The sequence below is a fragment of the Electrophorus electricus genome, chromosome 16, assembly GCF_013358815.1.
Source record: "Electrophorus electricus isolate fEleEle1 chromosome 16, fEleEle1.pri, whole genome shotgun sequence".
Classification (NCBI taxonomy): Eukaryota; Metazoa; Chordata; class Actinopteri; order Gymnotiformes; family Gymnotidae; genus Electrophorus; species Electrophorus electricus.
Genome location: NC_049550.1, coordinates 5,681,087 through 5,701,869, shown reverse-complemented (window position 1 = coordinate 5,701,869; position 20,783 = coordinate 5,681,087). Strand labels below are relative to the sequence as shown.

The following is a 20,783-nucleotide window of genomic DNA, read 5'->3' as shown; positions in this document are numbered from 1 at the left end:
TGGTATATGGATTTGAGACCCAAACTGTTATGTTTAGATTCAGTAATGACAGGGATTTGTCTGGGGCTATTGCCAAGATCTGATTGTTCTCCAGCATTATATTTTCTTTGTTCTGCCATATATATACAACTTTAGACCTTGTTTTTATGACTGCTTAAAAGTAAACCATCTTCTGCATGGTGGAAAAATTTGGTAGCTGTTACATTTTACAACCATGGAAAGTGTTACCAAGTTTGGTTTAACATATAGTCCTTATTATACATAATAATTCACTTTGCTTCACAAACTTCATTGTCATCAGTTGGCTGGCATAGACATTGATTAATTTAGAAAGATTCCTTTTGAGAGTCTATTTTAACTGTGAACTTTATGTGAACCACAGACAACCCATGACTGACCTGGACCAAAGAGCAGCAGAAGCGGACTCGTGCCAAACTCCTTCACTGACGGCTGACTGACCTGCACCCTGAGGTGGTCTGCACGAAGTGGTAGCACATGTGGTTTGGAATGTACAGCAAATGTATATCAGTCAGGCATTATAGTATGAGTTAGTGCTTTGATTAAAGTTGTCTTAAGATTCTCTGTGTGTAAAAATATACTTAAACATTAGATGAGAAAGCAGTTAACAAGACAGTGTTATAACCCATTTTCTGTGATAACTGATGACTCCTATGAAGAGCTTGCAATGTTGTTTCTACTATGAAGTGAGTGGTATACTATGAAGTGAGTGGTCTTGTCTTGCGTAAAATTACATTTACAGTACTTTGGTTGATTGTTGGTAGGCACCTCCCGCTGTCTGGGTTTCACTGAATTAAGCCCTCCAGAATGACACCTCCAGAAGGCTCAACAGTGCGGCTCCATATCATCTTCCCCACTACGGTGACCCAGGTCATGCCCAACCCCACTGATATCCTTAACGTGCACTCAGTTCTGCCGGTTCCATATAGATTTACCATTCTAGACATGACAATGACATGGCAGTCCATGGCTAATTGTGCAAAATGGCGGGGGCGGGCGGGGGGTGGAGGATGTGATAGGCTCGCTTAATTGGTCATCAGCATCTTTATGGGAACTTTGCCATTAAGAGATACTAGATCTAATTTATTCCTCACTGACTGAGAAAAACAGTGGTGATCTACACATTTGGGCATTCACCTCCCCCCGTCTTATGCTCAGAATTTAATGAACTCAGCATGTACCTTCTGTAGACCTTAACAGCTCCAGACACAAAGTAATGTCTAGATTTAATCCACAGACTTTCTGTCTCTTCCTATTATCCTGTTTGTGTGGACGTTCGTTTGGTAGTTTTGCTGTGATCAATGATAATGAGCTATTTAGGCCTGAGAGAAGATGTTCTCTCAGTACAGATTTGCTTAAAGCATGTTTTCTGAAGTACTCCATTTTAAGGTCTTTTTACTTGTCTACCCTAAGACCAGGCATCAAACCATGATCATGCCTCTAGTGAAAATCAACCTTGCTCACCTTATTGTTTTTATTGTATTCATTTTACTTTATTATTATTATTATTATTATTTTAACTAATGACTGTGAAGCACCTTGAAACAATCATTAAAATGTATTAAGAAATTAAATGTATTATTATTATTATTATTATTATTATTGCTTTTGGAAAACCGAGCCCACAACATGCTGTGTCACGGTCCATCACCCTGTCACACTATGCAACTCTCTTGGTTTTCTTGTAATTTTATTTCTCCTTTATAAGATTTTGAATCATTTATATAGCATTTCACACAATGATTTTTTCTTTCTTCCTTCAAATTTCCAGTTGGTTTCTTATGAACAACAACAAATAACAGATCCATGTGTCCCAATTCCCAAAACATTGCTCATACCAACTGTTCCAGTATTACATGTATGTATGGATACAATTCATTCTGCACAACTCCCAAACACTGGAATAATATTGTACAGTGTGGGAGACTCTTTATACTCATAGGGACAGGTAATGAGCCTGTATTCTAATTGAAGTAGACAATGTAGATTATGTAGATTATGAGTCCTCAAAAATACTGAATGCCATTTAGAGGTGGTAATAGAACTAAAATAGTAATTTGAAATCAACTGCTAGCCATCACCATGCCAGATTAATATTGTCAGAATTTTGAGTAGACAAAACAACTCTAGCTACTTCATTATGGACTAAATAAAGCTTATAAACCTATTGGAATTAAGTCTATAACCAGTTTATGCATTTAAGGCTTGAGGTTATAAAGGAATACATCTTTTCAGCACCATATTTCCTATTGGAGACTACATGAAGACCCTTGGAGTCTGCTTGAAGACGCTGATCCACATCTGACAAGGGTCTTTAGAGTAATGGCTGCGTCCTGGCAGTTGATACTTAGTCAGGTCAGACAGCAACTGAAAACATCTCAAGCAAAACAAGACTTTGTAAGTAATCAGAGTCAACAAACTGCCCATCAGTCATAAAGTAGTGTCCCAACAATGTGAATACAGAGGTAGGCAGAGCTCTGACATTTAAGGAGTAGAGGAAATGTTTAAAAGTGTAACGTTGTAAGCAAAGTCAGACACTTGCAAATAAAAGGTAGGAGTTTTATTGAAATCTGGATCTGTAGGGGTTAAACTAGCCATGGTCAGAACCAGAGAGATGCAGTCAATGGTAAACACAGTCATTGAGAAAAAGAGTCCAAGTCCAAAAAACCGCAGAGCAAAAACACAGGAAGACAAATTAATAAAGGGGTAGGCAAAAATCATAACTGAGAGTAACGGGAAAACTAAGTCAAAAACACAGGCGATTAAAAGTAGGAATAGAATGCTCTGTATGCTCAGGTAAACTGGAGGCAATACTTCACAACAACAAACAGTCTCAGAATGGCTTATAAACCTGGGAAACAGGTGAACTCAATATGCAGGTGATGAGGATCTGATGAACTGTCGATGATTGGATGAGTCACTCTCCTGGAGAGGAACAGCATGATGGATACTGTAGTTTGTTTGGGTGTCTGGCGGCGTGATAAAAAGCAGACATTTATATTTTTTTCCATTGGATATATGACATAAACTAGTCAGTAAGACAGTATACCTATACTGTAACCTCTTAGATAAAACAATTAGTCTTTACTGGGCAATTTATGGTAAATAGTTGGCTTTTTCTTTGTAGTGTCCTTATGTAAACATCACGACATCAGAATATCCACCCTGTTCAAGATGTGCTCTTGATTTTCCACTGGACAATAGATTAAATGCTGCTTCATATGAACACATTTTGCAATGTCTGTTTGCTGCTAAAAGATGCTGCATTACCCGCCGTGACCTGCTTACTGAACAGGCTTTGGTATAGTTGGATTCAGGTCACAAACAACCCATTTTTGACAGCATTTCATCTGGCAAAGGAGTTATGATAAACCGTTGAAGCATGACATCATTTGCAATCCAGATTAGCAGATTAGCAAATTTCTAGTCATGTTGGGCCTTATCAGACTGGTACTTTTGTATTGCAGTCTGTTCATAATAACATGATAACTCTGGGAGTGTAGTATCCATTATCGTGATTATGTATTGCATGTTTAATGGCCAGAAGCGCAAGCTGGGGCGGAGTGAATTCCCTCACCATATCATTATGCATGGTGCACAGAACATGGTCCATCTGCACGGTGCACAAAACATGGTGCATCTGCCTGATCTTTGGCATGAATTTTTTTTTCCTATGCTTTGAGGACAGTTATTTATTATGCAGTAGATTGCTTTGTGTGTTACTGAGTGCACGGAAACAAAATACTTTTTACCTTGCAATATGTAAACGTGTAAAAAGCCTCTTTAGCCTGCATCCATGCTGCCTGACATCCCAGCAATATCACGCCACATTTCCACCGACACAGAGTAGAGTCATCACATACTGAGCTGAGTCAGACTCAGCAGAGAATGTAAAATGAACAAAAAGGAATCATTTACCCCAAAATGACACAATTTATTTATTTAATGTCCACATGTTTTCAGGAGGTGCAAGATCTATCGTTCCACACACTGTGGTGGTGAAACACTCATGGCAGCGGACAGCCCATTTACTCAGATTTATGCCCTCAGGAAGCCTGCTTATGTAGAGTAAGGAATGGCCACTGACTCACAATGAGATTCACTATGCTGCCATGTCACACATCCACTGCACCAGAGTACCTGCGTCAGAAGGTTAGTCAAGTTTTTCAAAGAGTTTCGAGAGCCGCAGGGTCTGGATGGAGATCAAAATTATCCATGCCCGTGTTAATCAGGATTAACTGTGCATTATCTGCCTACTGCATGCATGCACATTTGGTAATATATCTTTTGAGTGTAGTGGCTTCTCTTTGAATGGATGCACTTTTATACTGAGAGATTCGGTAAGATGATCCGGCTTCTAGTTATTTCCAGCTGGAAGAACAGAGATGGATTTTGAATTCTCTTTGAATGTTACTCATTTCACCACACTTCTCTCTCTCTCTGAAGCCTTCTTCAATTTTTCAATTTCATAACTGTACACACACACACACACAGACACGCACGTGCACAAGCACGTGCACGCACACACACATACATAAACAGAAAAAGAGAGAGAGAGAGAGAGAGAGAGAGAGAGAGAGAGAGAGAGAGAAGGGGGGGGGACAGCATTGATATCTTGCTTGTGTGGGTGTGTTGTTTATTTGCAAAAGGGTACGTATTTGCCTTTAAGCAGTGGTGTTGTGCTGCGTGTTTTAAGGAGATGTGTTGAGGAGTGAACCCGCCTCCTGGCATTCTCACTCATCCCCATTCAGCCCCTTACAAGATGCCCAGCAGCTTTAGTGCTTTGTCTCTAAGGTGGAACACGGGGCTTTGATTCATGTCTTGTTATATATGCAACACATCAGGTGATTATGCATATCACAAATATTATGCATTACACAGACAGCATAATCTCATTCCATGTGTGTCTATCTGTGTGTGTGTGCACGTTCGTTCGTGTGTGTGTGTGTGTGTGTGTGTGTGTGTGTATGCGTATGCATTGGATGTGCTAAAAATCAGAAATTTATGAATGCAAAATTTTTTTTTTTTTCAATCAAAAACAGGATGCTGAACAGAGAGTCAAGTGTAGGACTATTCTTTGGGGAGAACCCACTCAAGCTGTGATATATCTAATGTGATGTGACAGCAAATATGCAGCTTGTAGGACAAGGCAAGGCAAGTTTATTTATATAGCAACTTACATACACTGTGGTCACTCAAAGTGCTTTACAAATAACAAAATACAAAGAAACAGATAAAGGAGAATAGAAATAAAAATAGAAATGATTAAAAATGAAAAATAAAAATGACTGAAACAAAAAGAAATAAAAGCTGAGATCTAGCCATTCAAAATGGCTATAGCAAAGAAATTATAACAAGGAAAGATTTTAAAAGACAGTTAAAAATTACGACATGCAATGAAAACAAGGAAATTAAATTTAATAATACTTTGAAGAAAAAACACCCCTTTAATACTTAAGAGGATACAGTCTTCTCTCGGCCTCTGAGAGGATATCATTCTTTGCATAATTACAGGTTGCTTATAGCAGAAAACAATCATCTCTCAATCCTTGAGAGGATATCAGACTTTATTCAGTGCCTGAAACAGTCCTATCAGCACAGTCTTCTCTCAATCTCTGAGAGGATACAACAAGCATCTACAAACTACTATAGAAACACAGTCTATAGTACTTCACTTCCTGAGAGGATATCAGACTTCACATTAGAGTACAAGAGTACAAGAAAGTATAAAAATCTAAAGTAGAATTAAGGCAAAAACTTAAAATTGGCTTATAAAAGATACAAGATAAAACCATGTTACAATAAATAGAATAATAGAATAGAATAATAGAATTAGCTTATTAAGGGTAAAATGCATTGAAAATAGAGTGCAAGTTTTAGAGCTCAATTATAGGCACATTTATGGATTTAAAAATTTTTACATTTGGGGCACATCTAAGATCTTCTAGCATATGTTCCTGTTATATGCAGCAAAACAACGAAATGCTGCTTTCCTCTGTTTAGTTTGGACTCTGGACTCGACTAGTTGACTAGTTGGTTTATATTCTTTAAACAGATCCGAGATGTATTCTAGGCCAAAGACCATTCAGTGATTTATAGACTAGTAACAGCACTTTAAACTCTATTTTGAAACTAACCGGATGCCAGTTTAAGGATTTTAGGACTGGGCTAATATGATTTGTTCTTCTAGCAGCAGCATTCTGAATGAGCTGTAGCTGTTTAATGGTCTTTTTGGGAAGTCAACTAAAAAACCCACTACAGTAGACCACCCTACAGGAGATAAAAGCTTGCATGAGCTTCTCTAGATCTTGTTGGGACTTGAGACCCTTGATTCTGGCTATATGTTTGAGATAATAGAAGGCTGTTTTGGTGATGGCTTTGATGTGAACAGTGAAGGTGAGATCTGACTCTATTTGAACACTGTCACTGTACGCTCCCCTTCTCACTGATCATGTGGTATGGTTTGCCATGTGCAGTGGGAGTTTATTGTCGACTGTGTTCAATGTGACTGCCTTGTTTGTTGCCACGCCTCCTTGTTAACACACACCTGCACCTTGTTGTTAGTTTCATCTATGTTTGTATTTAAACCCCTGTGTGTTGTACTGTGGTGTCAGTCATTGTGCGGTGTCAACGTTCGTTAGCTGGTCATGGTCATGGTCATGGTCATGGTCATGGTCATGATCATTAGCAATTATGTAAGTTCCTGTATCCGTTGTCATTTATTGTTTAAATCACAATACACTGCTTGATATGTCAGTGCCATATTGTTTATTGTTTGTGTCTTGTTTTAATAAATGTCTACATTGAGAGAGGTCTGTGCATCCTGCTCCTTGCCCTGTGGCAATTGGGCCTGAGAATTAAGGTTCTCACTGATGCAAATTCTCTCCTCCTTGTTGCCAAACACGATTCTCTGTTTTGTCCTTATTTAACTGTAGGAAATACTGGCTCATCCAATTATTTATGTGATCCAGACACTGTCACAGTAAGTCTAACACACTGTAATTATCTGGTGAGAGAACCAGGCATATCTGTATGTCATCTGCATAACTATGGCAATCCATGTTGTTATTCTGTAGAATTTCGCCTAAAGGCAGCATATATGGTTTGAACAGAAGAGGTTTGAGAACTGATTCCTGGGGATTCCTAATGTCATAGCCACCCTTCCTTCTAATTATCCTCAACCTTCTAATTAACACCTGAAACATTTAAGGACTGTCCAACCCAATTTTCCAATCTGTCTTTTGGACAATTCTGTAATGAAACAAAGTAACAGTTGTGGATCAAAAGAGAGCATGTGAGAGAGAGAAGATAACTGGTAGAGGCATATCTGAGAATTGGTATCTCTGTTTGTGTAAATTTGTTTTTTACCTTCTTTTGCATTCAGGGAACCCCCAAGAAAGTGAAGTTTCAAGTTTTAAGTTTCAAGTTTGGTTTATTCGTCACATACATAGTCATACACAGTATAACTCACAGTGAAATGGTTGAGAGTGCTCTGTCCAAACTGAGGAAAAAAAACAACAAAAAACAGGGGTGCATAGAGAAATATAGATATTCTATATATGTGAAATATATATATGCAAAGAGAAATATATATATTCTATGTATGTACAAAATATATTAACAATGTATGTACAATATATGTATATTATGATTATATACACAATGTACAAGGTTGTGTATATATGTACACAATCTACAGAATGTACAGATCCATTTATAACATATTTACAGTCGTTGTGTTACAAGGTATTTGAATATATATATATATATATATATATATATATATATATATATATATACAGTTATGTTACATGGTGGTGGTGGTCCCCACAGTTTATCAGTTTCCCTGATTCAGGGCCCGAATGGCCTGTGGGAAGAAGCTCCTCTTCAGTCTCTCTGTCTTGGTCTTCAGGGAGCGAAAGCGCCTCCCTGACCTCAACAGAGAGAAGCGTCTATTGTTGGGATGGGTGGGGTCCTTCACAATCCTCCTGGCCTTGGTCTGGCACCGCTTGTAGTAGATAGTCTGCAGGTCAGGAAGTTCCGTGTGAGTGATGCGCTCTGCTGAATGCACTACCCTTTGGAGTGCTTGTCTGTCCTGCTTGGTGCTATTCCCAAACCAGACTGTGATGTTCCCCGTGAGGATGCTCTCGATAGTGCAGGTGTAGAAGTTCCGCAGTACCTTGGAGGGCAGTCTGAAGTCTCTTAGGCATCTGAGGTGGTAAAGACGCTGATGAGCCTTCTTTATCAGGGAGTTGGCATGGTGGGACCAGGACAGGTCCTGCGAGATGTGAACACCAAGGTACCTGAAACTATCTACTCTCTCCACCGTGGTTCCACTGATCCTCACAGGTTGGTAGTGCCGCTCCTGCTTCTTGCTGCAATCCATGATCAGCTCCTTTGTCTTACTGACGTTTAGGAGGAGATTATTTTCCAGGCACCAGTTTTCCAGGTGTTTAATCTCCTCCAGGTAGGCCCTCTCGTCGTTGTCCAAGATCAGACCCATGACAACGGTGTCGTCAGCAAACTTGACAATGATGGTGGAGCTGGAAGTGGCTGTGCAGTCGTAGGTGTACAGTGAGTAGAGCAGGGGGCTTAGGACACAACCCTGAGGAGCTCCAGTGCTGAGGGTGAGGGTGGATGAGGCGCAGTTGCCCACCCGTACTGATTGTGGTCTGTCTGTTAGGAAGTTGGAGATCCAGTTGCACAGGGATGTATGCAGTCCTAGATCCCCCAACTTAGTAGTGAGCAGTGAGGGGATGATAGTGTTAAATGCTGAACTGTAGTCGACAAACAGCATTTTAACATAATTTCCTCTCCCTTCGTCCAGGTGAGTCAGTGTAGTGTGTAGAAGATGTGCAATTGCATCGTCAGTGGAGCGGTTATGGCGATATGCAAACTGCAGTGGGTCCATGGAGGCTGACAGTGAAGATGTGATGAAGTCTCTGAATAGCTTTTCAAAGCACTTCATCACGACTGATGTGAAGACATTAGTCCTGCATTGTTTCGGAGAACATCTGTCCTCACTAGAAAGTCAAGTGTTCTCATTGTCCAACAGCTACGGAAACTCTCAGTCTAATCTCTAATTAAATCTACAATACTTCAAAATATTACAAATTAAATATGCTTCCACTGTGTAAAAATGTAAACTATGTAAAACCCGCTTTTTAATGGACCAATGGCAGTTCACATTAAAAGTTTTTTTTACATGACAACTTGAAATTTGTGTTGGGTGGGGCTTTCATCTGATTAAGAAAAAGGATAGTCTAGGATGTGCTGGGCAGTGTAATAGATTTTAAAGTGTACTAAATTTAATAGTGTTGGATTTACATATGCCAGATTTTTAAAGTGCTGGATTTAAGTGTGATGGATATAATTGTACTGGATTTGTGTTGGATTTAAGTGTTTTGGATTTAATAATATAAAATATCTGATTTCCATGGCTACAGGCCAATGGATTACAAGATTACAACAACCTCTGAAAGTTTAATATTGGCCTACATAAATCACTCCGCTCAGCCATGGATACAGTAAAAATGTGCCTTGGTAAGGTTTAAAACCTCTGGATACATCTCGTTTTCCAGGATCCATTTTGTGTTCATCTTAGGTTATAACAGACATTCCAAACAACTCCTCCTTATGCTCTCCCAGTTGGCTTTACGCCAACTGGTCAATAGATCTCGGATGTCTTGGCAATTAGGAGATATTATGTGACTTTGTATGTTATTACGTGTCCCTGGGTGTCCATCAAGGCTGTGCGTTTTTCTTCCCCTTTTCTTATTGATGATGGCTGCTCTGATGACCAATTTCTCAAATAACTGAAGTGTTCTAATGACAGAACCATGTAGGAAATCAACTCTGGCAATAATGAATCTATCTAGAGAGGTGGCCCTCGTGCCTTGGTGTATAACAATATGGAGTTCAAACCACTAAACAAATATGAACTTCCATAAACAGCCTCCTGCCTAACTTCCCCTGGAAATAAAAGGTACAATATAGGTCATTTAACTTCATGCATACCACCATCTGCAACAACTTGGGATAGTAACATTTATACTTCTGTCAGGAAAACTCAGCACAGGCTCTTTCCTTCACTACTTACTGGGAGTGTATTCCCTGCTTTTATCTGTCTGGTTCCCTTCAGTTACCATCCACTCCATGGCCACTGGGTCATTGGATGCCATTTCCAAGGCATCCACTCACCACCATCTCCACTTCATCCTGTCCTTCAAAATGTCTGAAGCAAATACCAGGACTGTGTTCAAGCCCACACAGGACTGGTTGATAATTTTCTCAATAATAAATGGATGGGTGAAGCTGTGCAGTAATTATAAATCATGGGATACAACTGGTTTTATAAGGTCTTGGGGCAAATCTTTAAATTATTATGCAGTGATGACTGCATAAAAACGTCTAAAGCGATGGGGCACATATAAGAGTATCTATGCCCACTCTTCTAAATCCAATTTACAGTTACATGGATCACTTAAAAACCCATCAGCTCTCTGATTATTTCCTTCCCCAGTACACCGGCCTCCACCCTTTTCCCCTGAGACAGATTGGACCAGGTTATCATATACATTATTATGGAATGTCCATTTCAGGATTCATGACTAAATAAGTGGCCTGGAAATAAAGGGGTTATAGAACTTTTATTTATTTATTGTTTTTTGTAGATGGTGTACTTGAACTTTGCTGGGGCCTTTTCATAACTTCAAAAAGTATTATGCTCACATGCTGTTTAATCATGTGCGGGTAATGATGTTTATGGTATCAATGTTGAAATGCATGTTATTGTTTTTAAGTATAATATTAAAAGAATAAAACTTTGGTATTACTAAATACCAAAAATAATTGAGCCAAAATCTGTTTTGGTATGGAAAATATAGTAAGTCATTTTTGCAATTTGTTTTCAGTTAAAGCCCCTGGTGTAACCCCATATTATGGTTACTGTAATATTTTATGGGAATTTAGATTGTAAAGTCAGTGTTTGAACTTGTGTGTGTGTGTGTGTGTGTGAGTGTGTGCGTGCATTCATGTGTTTCAGAGAGCAGCAGAAATATCCTTTGGAATGTACTGGGCATAGCCTAAAAGCAGACATGGCCTACAAAAGTAAGGTTTACCATATCTATTCATCCGCCCAGCTGGGACGAGGCGATGAGTGGTAAGGCCAATAGAAAAAAGGAAAGAGTGGGAGCAGACACAGGGATGGGGTCTGTGAAGGTGAAGTACAGGCCAAAAACTTGAGTGGGTAGGTTTCATTGTTACACTCAATCAATTCCATGTGGGTTTTCAAAGCTTCTGATCCATGATAATCACTGGTAAAAGTGCCTCAGACTCTGGGCACACATCCAAAGCACAGCTAAAGAAAATAAATGAGGGATTCCATCTGGGAATGGCAACGGGACAATCAGAACAATCAATAGCAACATTAGAAAATGAGCCTACTACTGAACTTTTATTGGGTCAATAAGCTCGATGCTAAATTTATTTACAGTAGGTACTATGCCATTCAACCACTTTACAGAGGGTATCCAAATAAAAGTACAATGTTCAAAAATACATTTGTAATTACAGAGCATTCTGTAGCCTGTGACTACTTTCAATATACCCATGGATATTTATGTTAATTTGTTTAACAAAAGACCAGAATAATATCGGTTCAAAGCTATAATCAATGAAAAAAAAATATACCACCGGACAGACAGAAGTATAATCATATGAACCATAAAGCCAAATGTATGTTTCACCCGTATTTATGCACAACACACATGGTATATTAAAAGCTCAGTTCTGCCCAACTTCTAGTCATGTCTGTTTTCAAGCTATGCCAGTTAAAATGCATTTGAGCAAACACAAATCATATGAATAATGAATTGTGAACATGGATATGCAGGAACAAATGATTCTGGTTAATCAAAAGGATAACCATGTGGAAGCATGTGTCATGCACACACACACACACAGACACACACACACACACACACACACACACACACACACACACACACACACAGACAGACAGACACACACTTGCACACCGTTTCTTTGATTTATATTTTATATGGACTTGTGTAGAATATTCAGGATTTAATCAATTCTGGTCCCAGGCTGTGAAACACACTCACACAAACAAAGTCACCAGCCACTTCATGAAAAACAAGTCGACTCTAACTGTATGTGTCACTGCCTTACAAAATTTGTATTAGCAATCCTCTGCACTTTATCAATTGTCTTCTTACTCTTCATCAACTGTTAAGTCTCTTACTGTTACTGCAGGTTTTTACAGGGTAGTGGGTTACATTTAACCCAGCAGTGATATTACCATGTGTTAAAACCCCTGCAACACTTAATAAACTTGAACCAGCTCTGCCTCTAAGTAACCATTTCTGTACAGTAGTTTTTTCATGTCAAATTTAATATGCTAGACAATGATACTTAAAGCACTATCCAATTTCTTACAGACTCTACACTGTAGAAAATAACTCTTTCCCAACACTGTGTGTTCTATGCACGAATTGCTCCGAGCCTCCTCTTACACCTTCACCTCCTCCGCTCGTTTTCCTCATTGGGTTTCTTCTACTTCAATGGATGTTCTATCCCTGTTTGCCTCTACTTCAATGGATGACCATGCAACAAATATAGTTGCCCAAACACCTGAAGCCAATTTCTTAGTGATTATTTCTGTCTGTGATTCTCCTCGTGGAAATATACTTTCTATAGATTTGTTTGTCGTTTTTCTTTACTGATTCTCCCTTATGTCAAGACTACCTCTGATCACGATTGACCTCAGAAGCTAAGCGAGGTTGGGTCTGAGTATTGATTATTTTTTCCCTTATACAAATATGGGTCTGTAAGAATCATACACGATCATGATTTTATATGTGAAGTTTATTATAAAGCATATGTTTTTTTAAACATGATTATGGCCCTATTCATGTGCAAATCTATTTTTCTTTCCCCAAATATGCCTCCTTTCATTACATACAAAATGAGAATGCTAGTATTATGCCACATTATTTATTTGTTAAATATTGTATGTGGCTAATGTAATTCTTATCAGGTTTTTACAAACCTTTTGCATGTGGGTTTCACAGACAGATCTGCTGACAAATGCTTTCTGTGCTGAGCTGCAGACCACACTGCCTCAGTAGGCATAAATGAAATGACTGAAAAACAAGATGACAATACCACATTATACTAGTGGACATTGCTACACTAGGGTCATAGCCTATTGGTAAAGTGTCTAGGCAGTTTAGGTACAAGGTAGGTGTTTCTAATAAATTGGCTGATAAGGCATGAGTTCTCCAAGATTTTTCTGTGAATTATCTAAAGCCACAATTCAGTTGTGAATTCACATTTCATCTTCTACACACCATTTTTGGTAAAATTAAAGTTACAAATTCTGAAAGTGCATAATCTTCAATAAGCACTGTCATATTATATAACTATTATGAAATAATAGACCAAATCACACAGGAATCCATTCTTCTAATTAAGTATGACATTCTCATCTCTTATAGGCCTTGCTGGTCAAATAGAGCAATCTTGTGCTGTGGAGAAGCCAACCAGAGCTTCATTTTCAATTACTACTACTGGCTAGTTCAAATGATTCATCATTTGTAGTGAAAAAGCACTTCAGACAACAGTGAGTTTTGGTTCCTCTATTGAATTGCTTCAGAAAACTAAAGTGCTGTTTTTATGGAAGCAGTGTGGCTAATTTCCTTTCCTTCCCCAAAAATCCCATCATTTAAGCTATGAAAGTACACTTATCCTATGTGATGGCGTAATAGAAATAATTGTCTTCATAGAAACAGCACATTTTCATTCACTGTACATTACATTCATTTAGCAGAACAACTTTGAAAGCAGCAGCTCACATATCACAGTAAAAAGCTCTTTAGCACATTTTAAAACATTAATACAGTGTAATCTTTTGGATGAGTCACAGTTTCTGTTGTTGATCAGGCTTATGATGAGATCGCTCACGTTCATTCTCTCTTGATCCAGAATATGACCAAAAAGCTGAATTACCTACACCTTGTATGTGGTTTGAAGACCTTGTTTTCAATCATTTTAGGTGAGACCCACTTTGGAATCCTTCTCTGCATTGCTTAAGTGTACTGCGCTGAAATGGCAATATCCCTAATGGCTTTTCAGAGTGCCACTTATGTTGCAGGCCTTTCCTCGTGAAACATACATACTGCGGTAGTAGAAAACGTCCCCCTCATCTCTCTTCAGTGCTTCAGTTGTCTCTTAGAGAGCGGCAGCCTGTGTATAATGGTTCATTGATAATGTACAGATATGTTGAGTGATAGGCTGCTGCCTGAACATTTTCATATATAGTGAGGCTCTGTTGGGCCTCAGACCTCTTGCCTAAATACATAAGATAACACAGCAGAGGGTAAAACTGCATGACTTTCCATCATATAGTGATATCAGTATGTTGTCTGTTTTGACAAAATTACTTTTGAGTAGGCATACAAGCCATCTGAGATCCACTCAAAAAAGCTTTTAGAATAACATGGCATCTTACACCAGACCTCCCTATTCTGACAACCCACAAGCCATGTTTAAAAGTCCTCAAACTGAAAAGCACCCCAGAAGTCCTAATGGCGAGAAAATGACAGAATGCTCTCTGATCATGAAAAATATGCAGGCTAATATTAGTACTGAGAATATTCAGGCAGTGAAGATTCTAAGCATGCCCTTGTGGTGATTAGGTTCTGTGCAGAGCCGCCCACTGCAGATTTTGCCTAACCCATTGTTCCCAATGTTTTACAGCTCCCTCAGACATCTGTAGCATTGAGATGCCTCGCAACCTTGTCCTGGGCCTCGAGGGCCTTTTTGGTGTTGGTACGAACCAAGGTGTTCTCACGGCCGTCAGGGCGCACTGAATCGAGTCGTTGCTTGCAGCGGAAGGCAGCAGCGAATGCACTGCGGTAGTTCCTGTTCATCCAGCCATAGAGGAGCGGGTTGGCAAAGGTCGAGCACATGGCCACGATATGGAAAAGGGTGTACAAAAGCCTGAAGTGGCGTGTGACCAGGACACTGCTGTCGATGTCGATAGCCAGCTGAAAAGCGTGGAATGGCAACCAGCTCACAGCGAACACCACAACCTGAAACGTCAACACTAGCTTTGGAATGGCAAATGCACATGAGGCTCCTCACTAAAATAATCTCATTAGGAAGGTCATTTTAGAGTGTGAATACTTTTTGAGTAGTTGTTTGAGTAGCTACACATTACTTTCTTCATTTATATATTTCTAAGATCTGGTATTTTAATGATGTTTGTCAGGAGCAGGTCTACCGAAAACAAAACAAAAAAAACATTTTTGGGTCAAAATCTTCAGTGCATATAGTGACTTTTATAGTGGAGTTTACTTAGCTGTCTTTTTATCCTAATGTCTTGTAACTTCTGGGCATTTGAGGGAAAATCTATGATGCTTATACTGAAATGTTTTGTAAAATTACTGTAGTATTAAATAACATATGTACCATGGTGACCAACATCTTAGTGGTCTTACGACGGCGATGGTGGGGGTCATTGCGCCCAGCTGGGCTCACGTGGTTACGGAGTTTACTCCATATCCGGATGTAGGCAAAAGAGATGACTGCTAGGGGTAACACATACTGAAGCAGCAGCATGGATATCCTGGGAAAAAAGCAACGTTACAATAAACTGTTACATAAGTGTGTATGCAGTTAGAACATAAACAGAGTTCAGTGGAGCAATCACTCATACCTTCAAAAAAATGCTGATAAAATCCTGCTTAAAAAATAAACTCATCTTATTATTGGAGCTACCTGGAATTGTAACAATATATCCCAACCATTTGTGTTTTGCACATTAGCTACAGTAGAAAGATTTAAAGGCCTAAACAGTTGCATCCTTTAGCCTGTATTTAAGCCTAGAAGACTGTAGTAGAAAGTTGTCTCATCACTAAAGCTACCAGTGGGTTTCTATTATGCATAATTATGCAGTCTTAGAATAACAATTTAATTACATATGGATTGAAAATTATCAAACTTATCCTTTAATAGAGCTGTTTACACTTTATCATAAGCTCAAGATAGCATTCATAAAGTATCTCTGAATGGAAAAGTAATCTCCTCTGGTTATAGCTATATTTCTTGTCAATGTTTCAATGTAAAATTAATGTAACATTTCTGAGGAAGTCATCTGGATTTGCAAAATGTCATCAACCCAAGTGATCTCACACATATTTTGTAATCATAAGCAGCTTGAAATTTAGCTGAAAAGCCGATTTCAGATAAATTCAACCTAATATCTAAATTTCATGCTAATATCTACAAAGAAGTCTTATGCTTAACTTTTTAAAACTTCTAAAAGTGATGTAAATTTATTCCCAGTAAACCCAGGAGAAATTAAAACATGTAACATACAGTAAAATTAACAAGAAAACAGATAGATATTTGGTTCCATATCCTAAATATTTAAAGTAAACTATAGGCTCTCTTTACATGTCTTAACAGTTAAAATATTGTTATTATATTAAATTCAGGAGAAGCATTACATTTACATCACTAACTTAAATATTGTTATTATATTAAATTCAGAAGAAGCATTATATTTACATCATTAACCTGAACCATGAGGATTGGTTTGCTACTTTAAAGTTCTTGACAACTTTTAACAATAACTTATGTATTCAACTATTTAATGAAATCAAAACAGTTGTTTTGTAAGACATTAACTTGAATTCTGAATTGCAATTATGATAATAGTATATTATTTTACAATTACAGTAATCTTCAAGAAGGTGCATGAAATAAGTAACATTTACTTACGAGTACAGAGTGCCATCTGTGCTCCTACCTGGCCACTTCTCCCCACACACTTCAATGGATTTGCCTGGAGAGAGGTCTACAATCCCATACTCCCTGAAGATAGCCAGTGGACTAGCCAGCACCGCACTGATCACCCAGGTGACACCAATCACAAGGAAGCAATTGTCCTTTGACATCCGAGTCTCGAGATGATAAATGATACATCTGTGTCGATCTAGTGCAATCACATTGAGGGTTACTGTGGAGACATGGACAGCTAGGCCCTGGGCATACGGTAATGTGAAACAAAGTACGTGTCCAAACTTCCACTCCCCAAGTAGGGTGTAGGCCAAAGTGAAGGGAAGACACAGCGTGTTCACGAGCAAGTCTGCTACAGCCAAATTGGCAATGAAGAAGTTGGTTACTGTGCGGAGTGTCTTGAACTTGCAAACCACGTAAATCACCAGAGAGTTCCCCACTACACCCAGGAGGATGATAGTGCTGTATGCCAGAATAAGTACCACCTGAACCTCCAGGAGCTTGGTGCTGTCACCCAATTCCAGTAAAGGATGGCTCTCTGCAGGAATGGGTGACTCTACATTGTTGGTCCAGACCCCAACCTTTGAAGAGCCATTGACTAAGCTGATGTCATCCATTGGTCACATGATCACATTGTGCTGTGGAGAAATTGGTGGCTAATTAATATGAGAGAATCATCTGATCATATAATACAAACGATATTGCTTTTTCTTTAAAGTAGCTAATTTAGTCACCACACCACTGCTGTTTTTTGTAATTATTTCAGCTGTACATTAAGTTTCCTTAAAACATTAACTTTCTTATTAACTCTAAAACATCCTTGTGCATGTTAGTGTACTTGGCCAGTAAGGTCAAGTGAGTCAAGGTGACTGTGAGGTGTAGTGGCAAAGAATGCATAGGTTTTTATATTTCCAAACAGGTTACCTTATTTTGAACAGCATACAGTGCCAGCGCTGGTGTTTACTGAAGCATTGCTAAAGCTATTTCAGCAAACTCTTCAGCAAACATTATAGTTCCCAAATTACACACCCTCATACCTGGACATGCCTAATAATCTAGTCTCTTTCTGCCAAGATACACTTATGCCTGATGTCATGATGTTACTGAGCCTCAACACATCTTAGCTGCCATGGCTACTCTCACCACCCCCTGATGTCCCCTCCTGTAGCCCACCACACCTCCACCCTAGCCAACTACTTCTCCGTTGCCCTTAATGGACGTTCTCTAGCGGGATGGGTTTCAGACACATGCCCACCATCGGGACAAGACTAGGACCTCTATAAAATTGGACTAGACATTAATTACTTATTGTTTTCATTATTATTATTATTATTATTATTTTCTTAAAATTGTTATTATTGTGGTGACCGTTGTCGGCCACCAGAGGAAGATAGGATCCCCCTTTGAGTCTTGGTTCCTCTCAAGGTTTCTTCCTCATGCTGTATGGATTTTTCCTTGCCATTGTCACCCTTGGCTTGCTCACTGGGGGCTTGGACTTGGACATTTGTTAGGCTGCTTTGTGACATCTGTTGCAAAATGTGCTAAATAAATAAATAAACAGCTTCTATTTGAACAGAACATAATGATTCCAATACTATGCAGCTACAATCTATGCTCTATTTATATTCCATATTATTTTCCAAAGAAATATACTCACCAAAATCACAAGTCTATGGCAAAAGGCAAGTATGTAATAGATAAAATTTAGAAAATATATTATTATGAATATCCAAGAAATATGCATTACTGTGGGATTTGTGTGTTTGAATACAGTTCAAATGCATTTGTTTTGTAATTCTTGTAATTTATCTTAAAAATAGAACAAACACAGTTTAATAAACTGAGATTTATATTAGCTGAAGAATCTTGTTTATTAGTTTTGTTGTTCTGGGATTGCTTTTTGTCTGAGTTTGCTTCATGCAGTTTCATCTATGTGTTACCAAAGCAAACTGTTTTAAAATCATTTCAGGACTTCAACTGTAATGTATAAGATGTTCTGAATTCTGAAAACTATTTTTTTTTAAATACAGCGAATAGCCAGTAGTGCCAAATGGTTTCTGATTTAGGAAAGGCAGAGCCCATAACACACAAACACCATGTGTAGACAAAATAGATGCTTAAACATTAACTGTGTAAGAATGCTTAAAGTTAGCTGTAGAGGAAAAAAAGCATAATCATGAAAAACGAGGTCTTACAAGCAGACAGACGCACTGCTTCTCTCAACTCTGAAAGTAAAGATGATATATTTTGTTTAGATGTCATTTTTAGAGATAACATACCATTTTTTCTTCCCTTCTCCCAAAGAGGGAAAAATCTCCTTTTGTTGTCTCACTTAAAAACAGCAGTAGAGTAGCTGTGCTACTCCATTTCCCAAGATTTCCCTGAATTATTTTAAGATAAAAATTATAATGAAGAGTAACCGAAGAGCTTGGTGGGTAGTATCCTCAAAGTAATGAGAGCAGTCTTATGCAAGATATCAGCTGCTGACTGAGTTAAAGATGATCCCTTGCGTAACTTTTTTTTTTTTTTGCCTTTTTGCCTCATTTCATCATTTGTATCGCTTCAGGGTTGTCCATGTTACTTAGCACTGGCGTCATAGCATTTTTGCAAAGGTATTTAGTAATCTCAATTTGGCCAACAGAAATGTGTTCAGAATTGATTTAAGAACATAATTACATATCCATATATTAAACACTCGAAATATACAAATTTGTTTAGATGCAAAACGACTGAATAGCTGAACGTTTTTTTTAGGCATGGTAATCCTATTTCAACAGTATACAGTGTGTTAATGACAAGTTTCGGCTTTATAAGTAACATAAAATGACACGCGCTTGGCTTTCCTCTAGGAAACGTTTTCTGATTTGAAATAATTATCACACTGATGGCCTTATGGAACCACATTAATATATTTATTGGATTTTTATCCTCAGTGATGAGGATCATCTCTTGGTGAGATAATGACATACTCCCAATTGTTTTCCCAGCACAAAAATGTGTGTCCAGCTTGAAAGGAATCGGCTGTCTTTGGCAGATTCATTTTGAATTAACTCGACACTATCAACACATTACTTTAAATGTCACTTTTAACTCTGGCGCTCGTTAAAGTGACGATCAAGACGAAAGCTCTCAGCTTATGAAAACTTCACGTCAAACTTCCTAAACATAACAGCTATGATAATGTTCCACCTCTGAGCGTACGCATTAGATGGCTAACAGTTTAGATCATTTTTACCAGTGTTTTCCACAGAAAACTGGCGTATTCCTATCATGTGTTGGTCCGAGTAACAGAGAATTACTTACCTTTTCTCGAAAGCACAGGGTTCAGTATCTATCTATTGTCTCCAACGAGTTTATCAGTGCAGTTAAATCATGTCGTATTATCTCTTCATCCCTCAGTAATCATTTTCAAATATAAGCAAACTGTAATGTTTTTTAGATGGAAAAATAATGTCAAAGCTTAAAACTCATTCGCCGCTGTCTCGGGTAAGAACGAGTTGATTGCCTCCTTCAAGCAACCCCCGATCTACGACACATTTTATATCGACATCCGTCTGCATGCAGGGTCCAGAGGGAGTACGCAGAGAACGAAATCCGACAAGTTAGCGCTAGGTCGGGGACAGACGGAGACAGCGCGCGCGCGCGCGCACACACACAGAGAGAGAGAGAGAGAGAGAGAGAGAGAGAGAGAGAGAGAGAGAGAGAGAGAATATTAATATTGTACCCATGTTTTGCCGAGTTTTAAACGCAGAAACAACTTTAACTCAAATGCAATAATGTGTTTTTCATTATTAACTGATGTGTGACGACAAATAAAAGTGTAACACAAATGGAGTGGATCCACACAAGGCTAAATTAAATATAGTGGAAAAACCACATCATTATATCTATAAGTTCCATTATCATATCTTTTCATCTTTTTTACTCCTATGGTGATC

The 20,783-nt window shown here is 38.5% G+C and overlaps 1 protein-coding gene across 1 annotated transcript; it reads right to left on the bottom strand.

Moving 5' to 3' along the window:
• Window positions 1-12,855: 12,855 nt before the first annotated feature.
• On the bottom strand, window positions 12,856-20,403 carry npy2rl (neuropeptide Y receptor Y2, like). The gene is made up of 4 exons (XM_027006170.2): window positions 20,149-20,403; window positions 16,828-17,483; window positions 15,514-15,670; window positions 12,856-15,134 (listed from the first exon to the last, which is right to left on the bottom strand). Exons 2-4 carry the CDS (start codon window positions 17,460-17,462, stop codon window positions 14,805-14,807), a joined length of 1,122 nt encoding a protein of 373 aa, XP_026861971.2. The 5' UTR covers window positions 17,463-17,483; window positions 20,149-20,403; the 3' UTR covers window positions 12,856-14,804.
• Window positions 20,404-20,783: the final 380 nt, after the last annotated feature.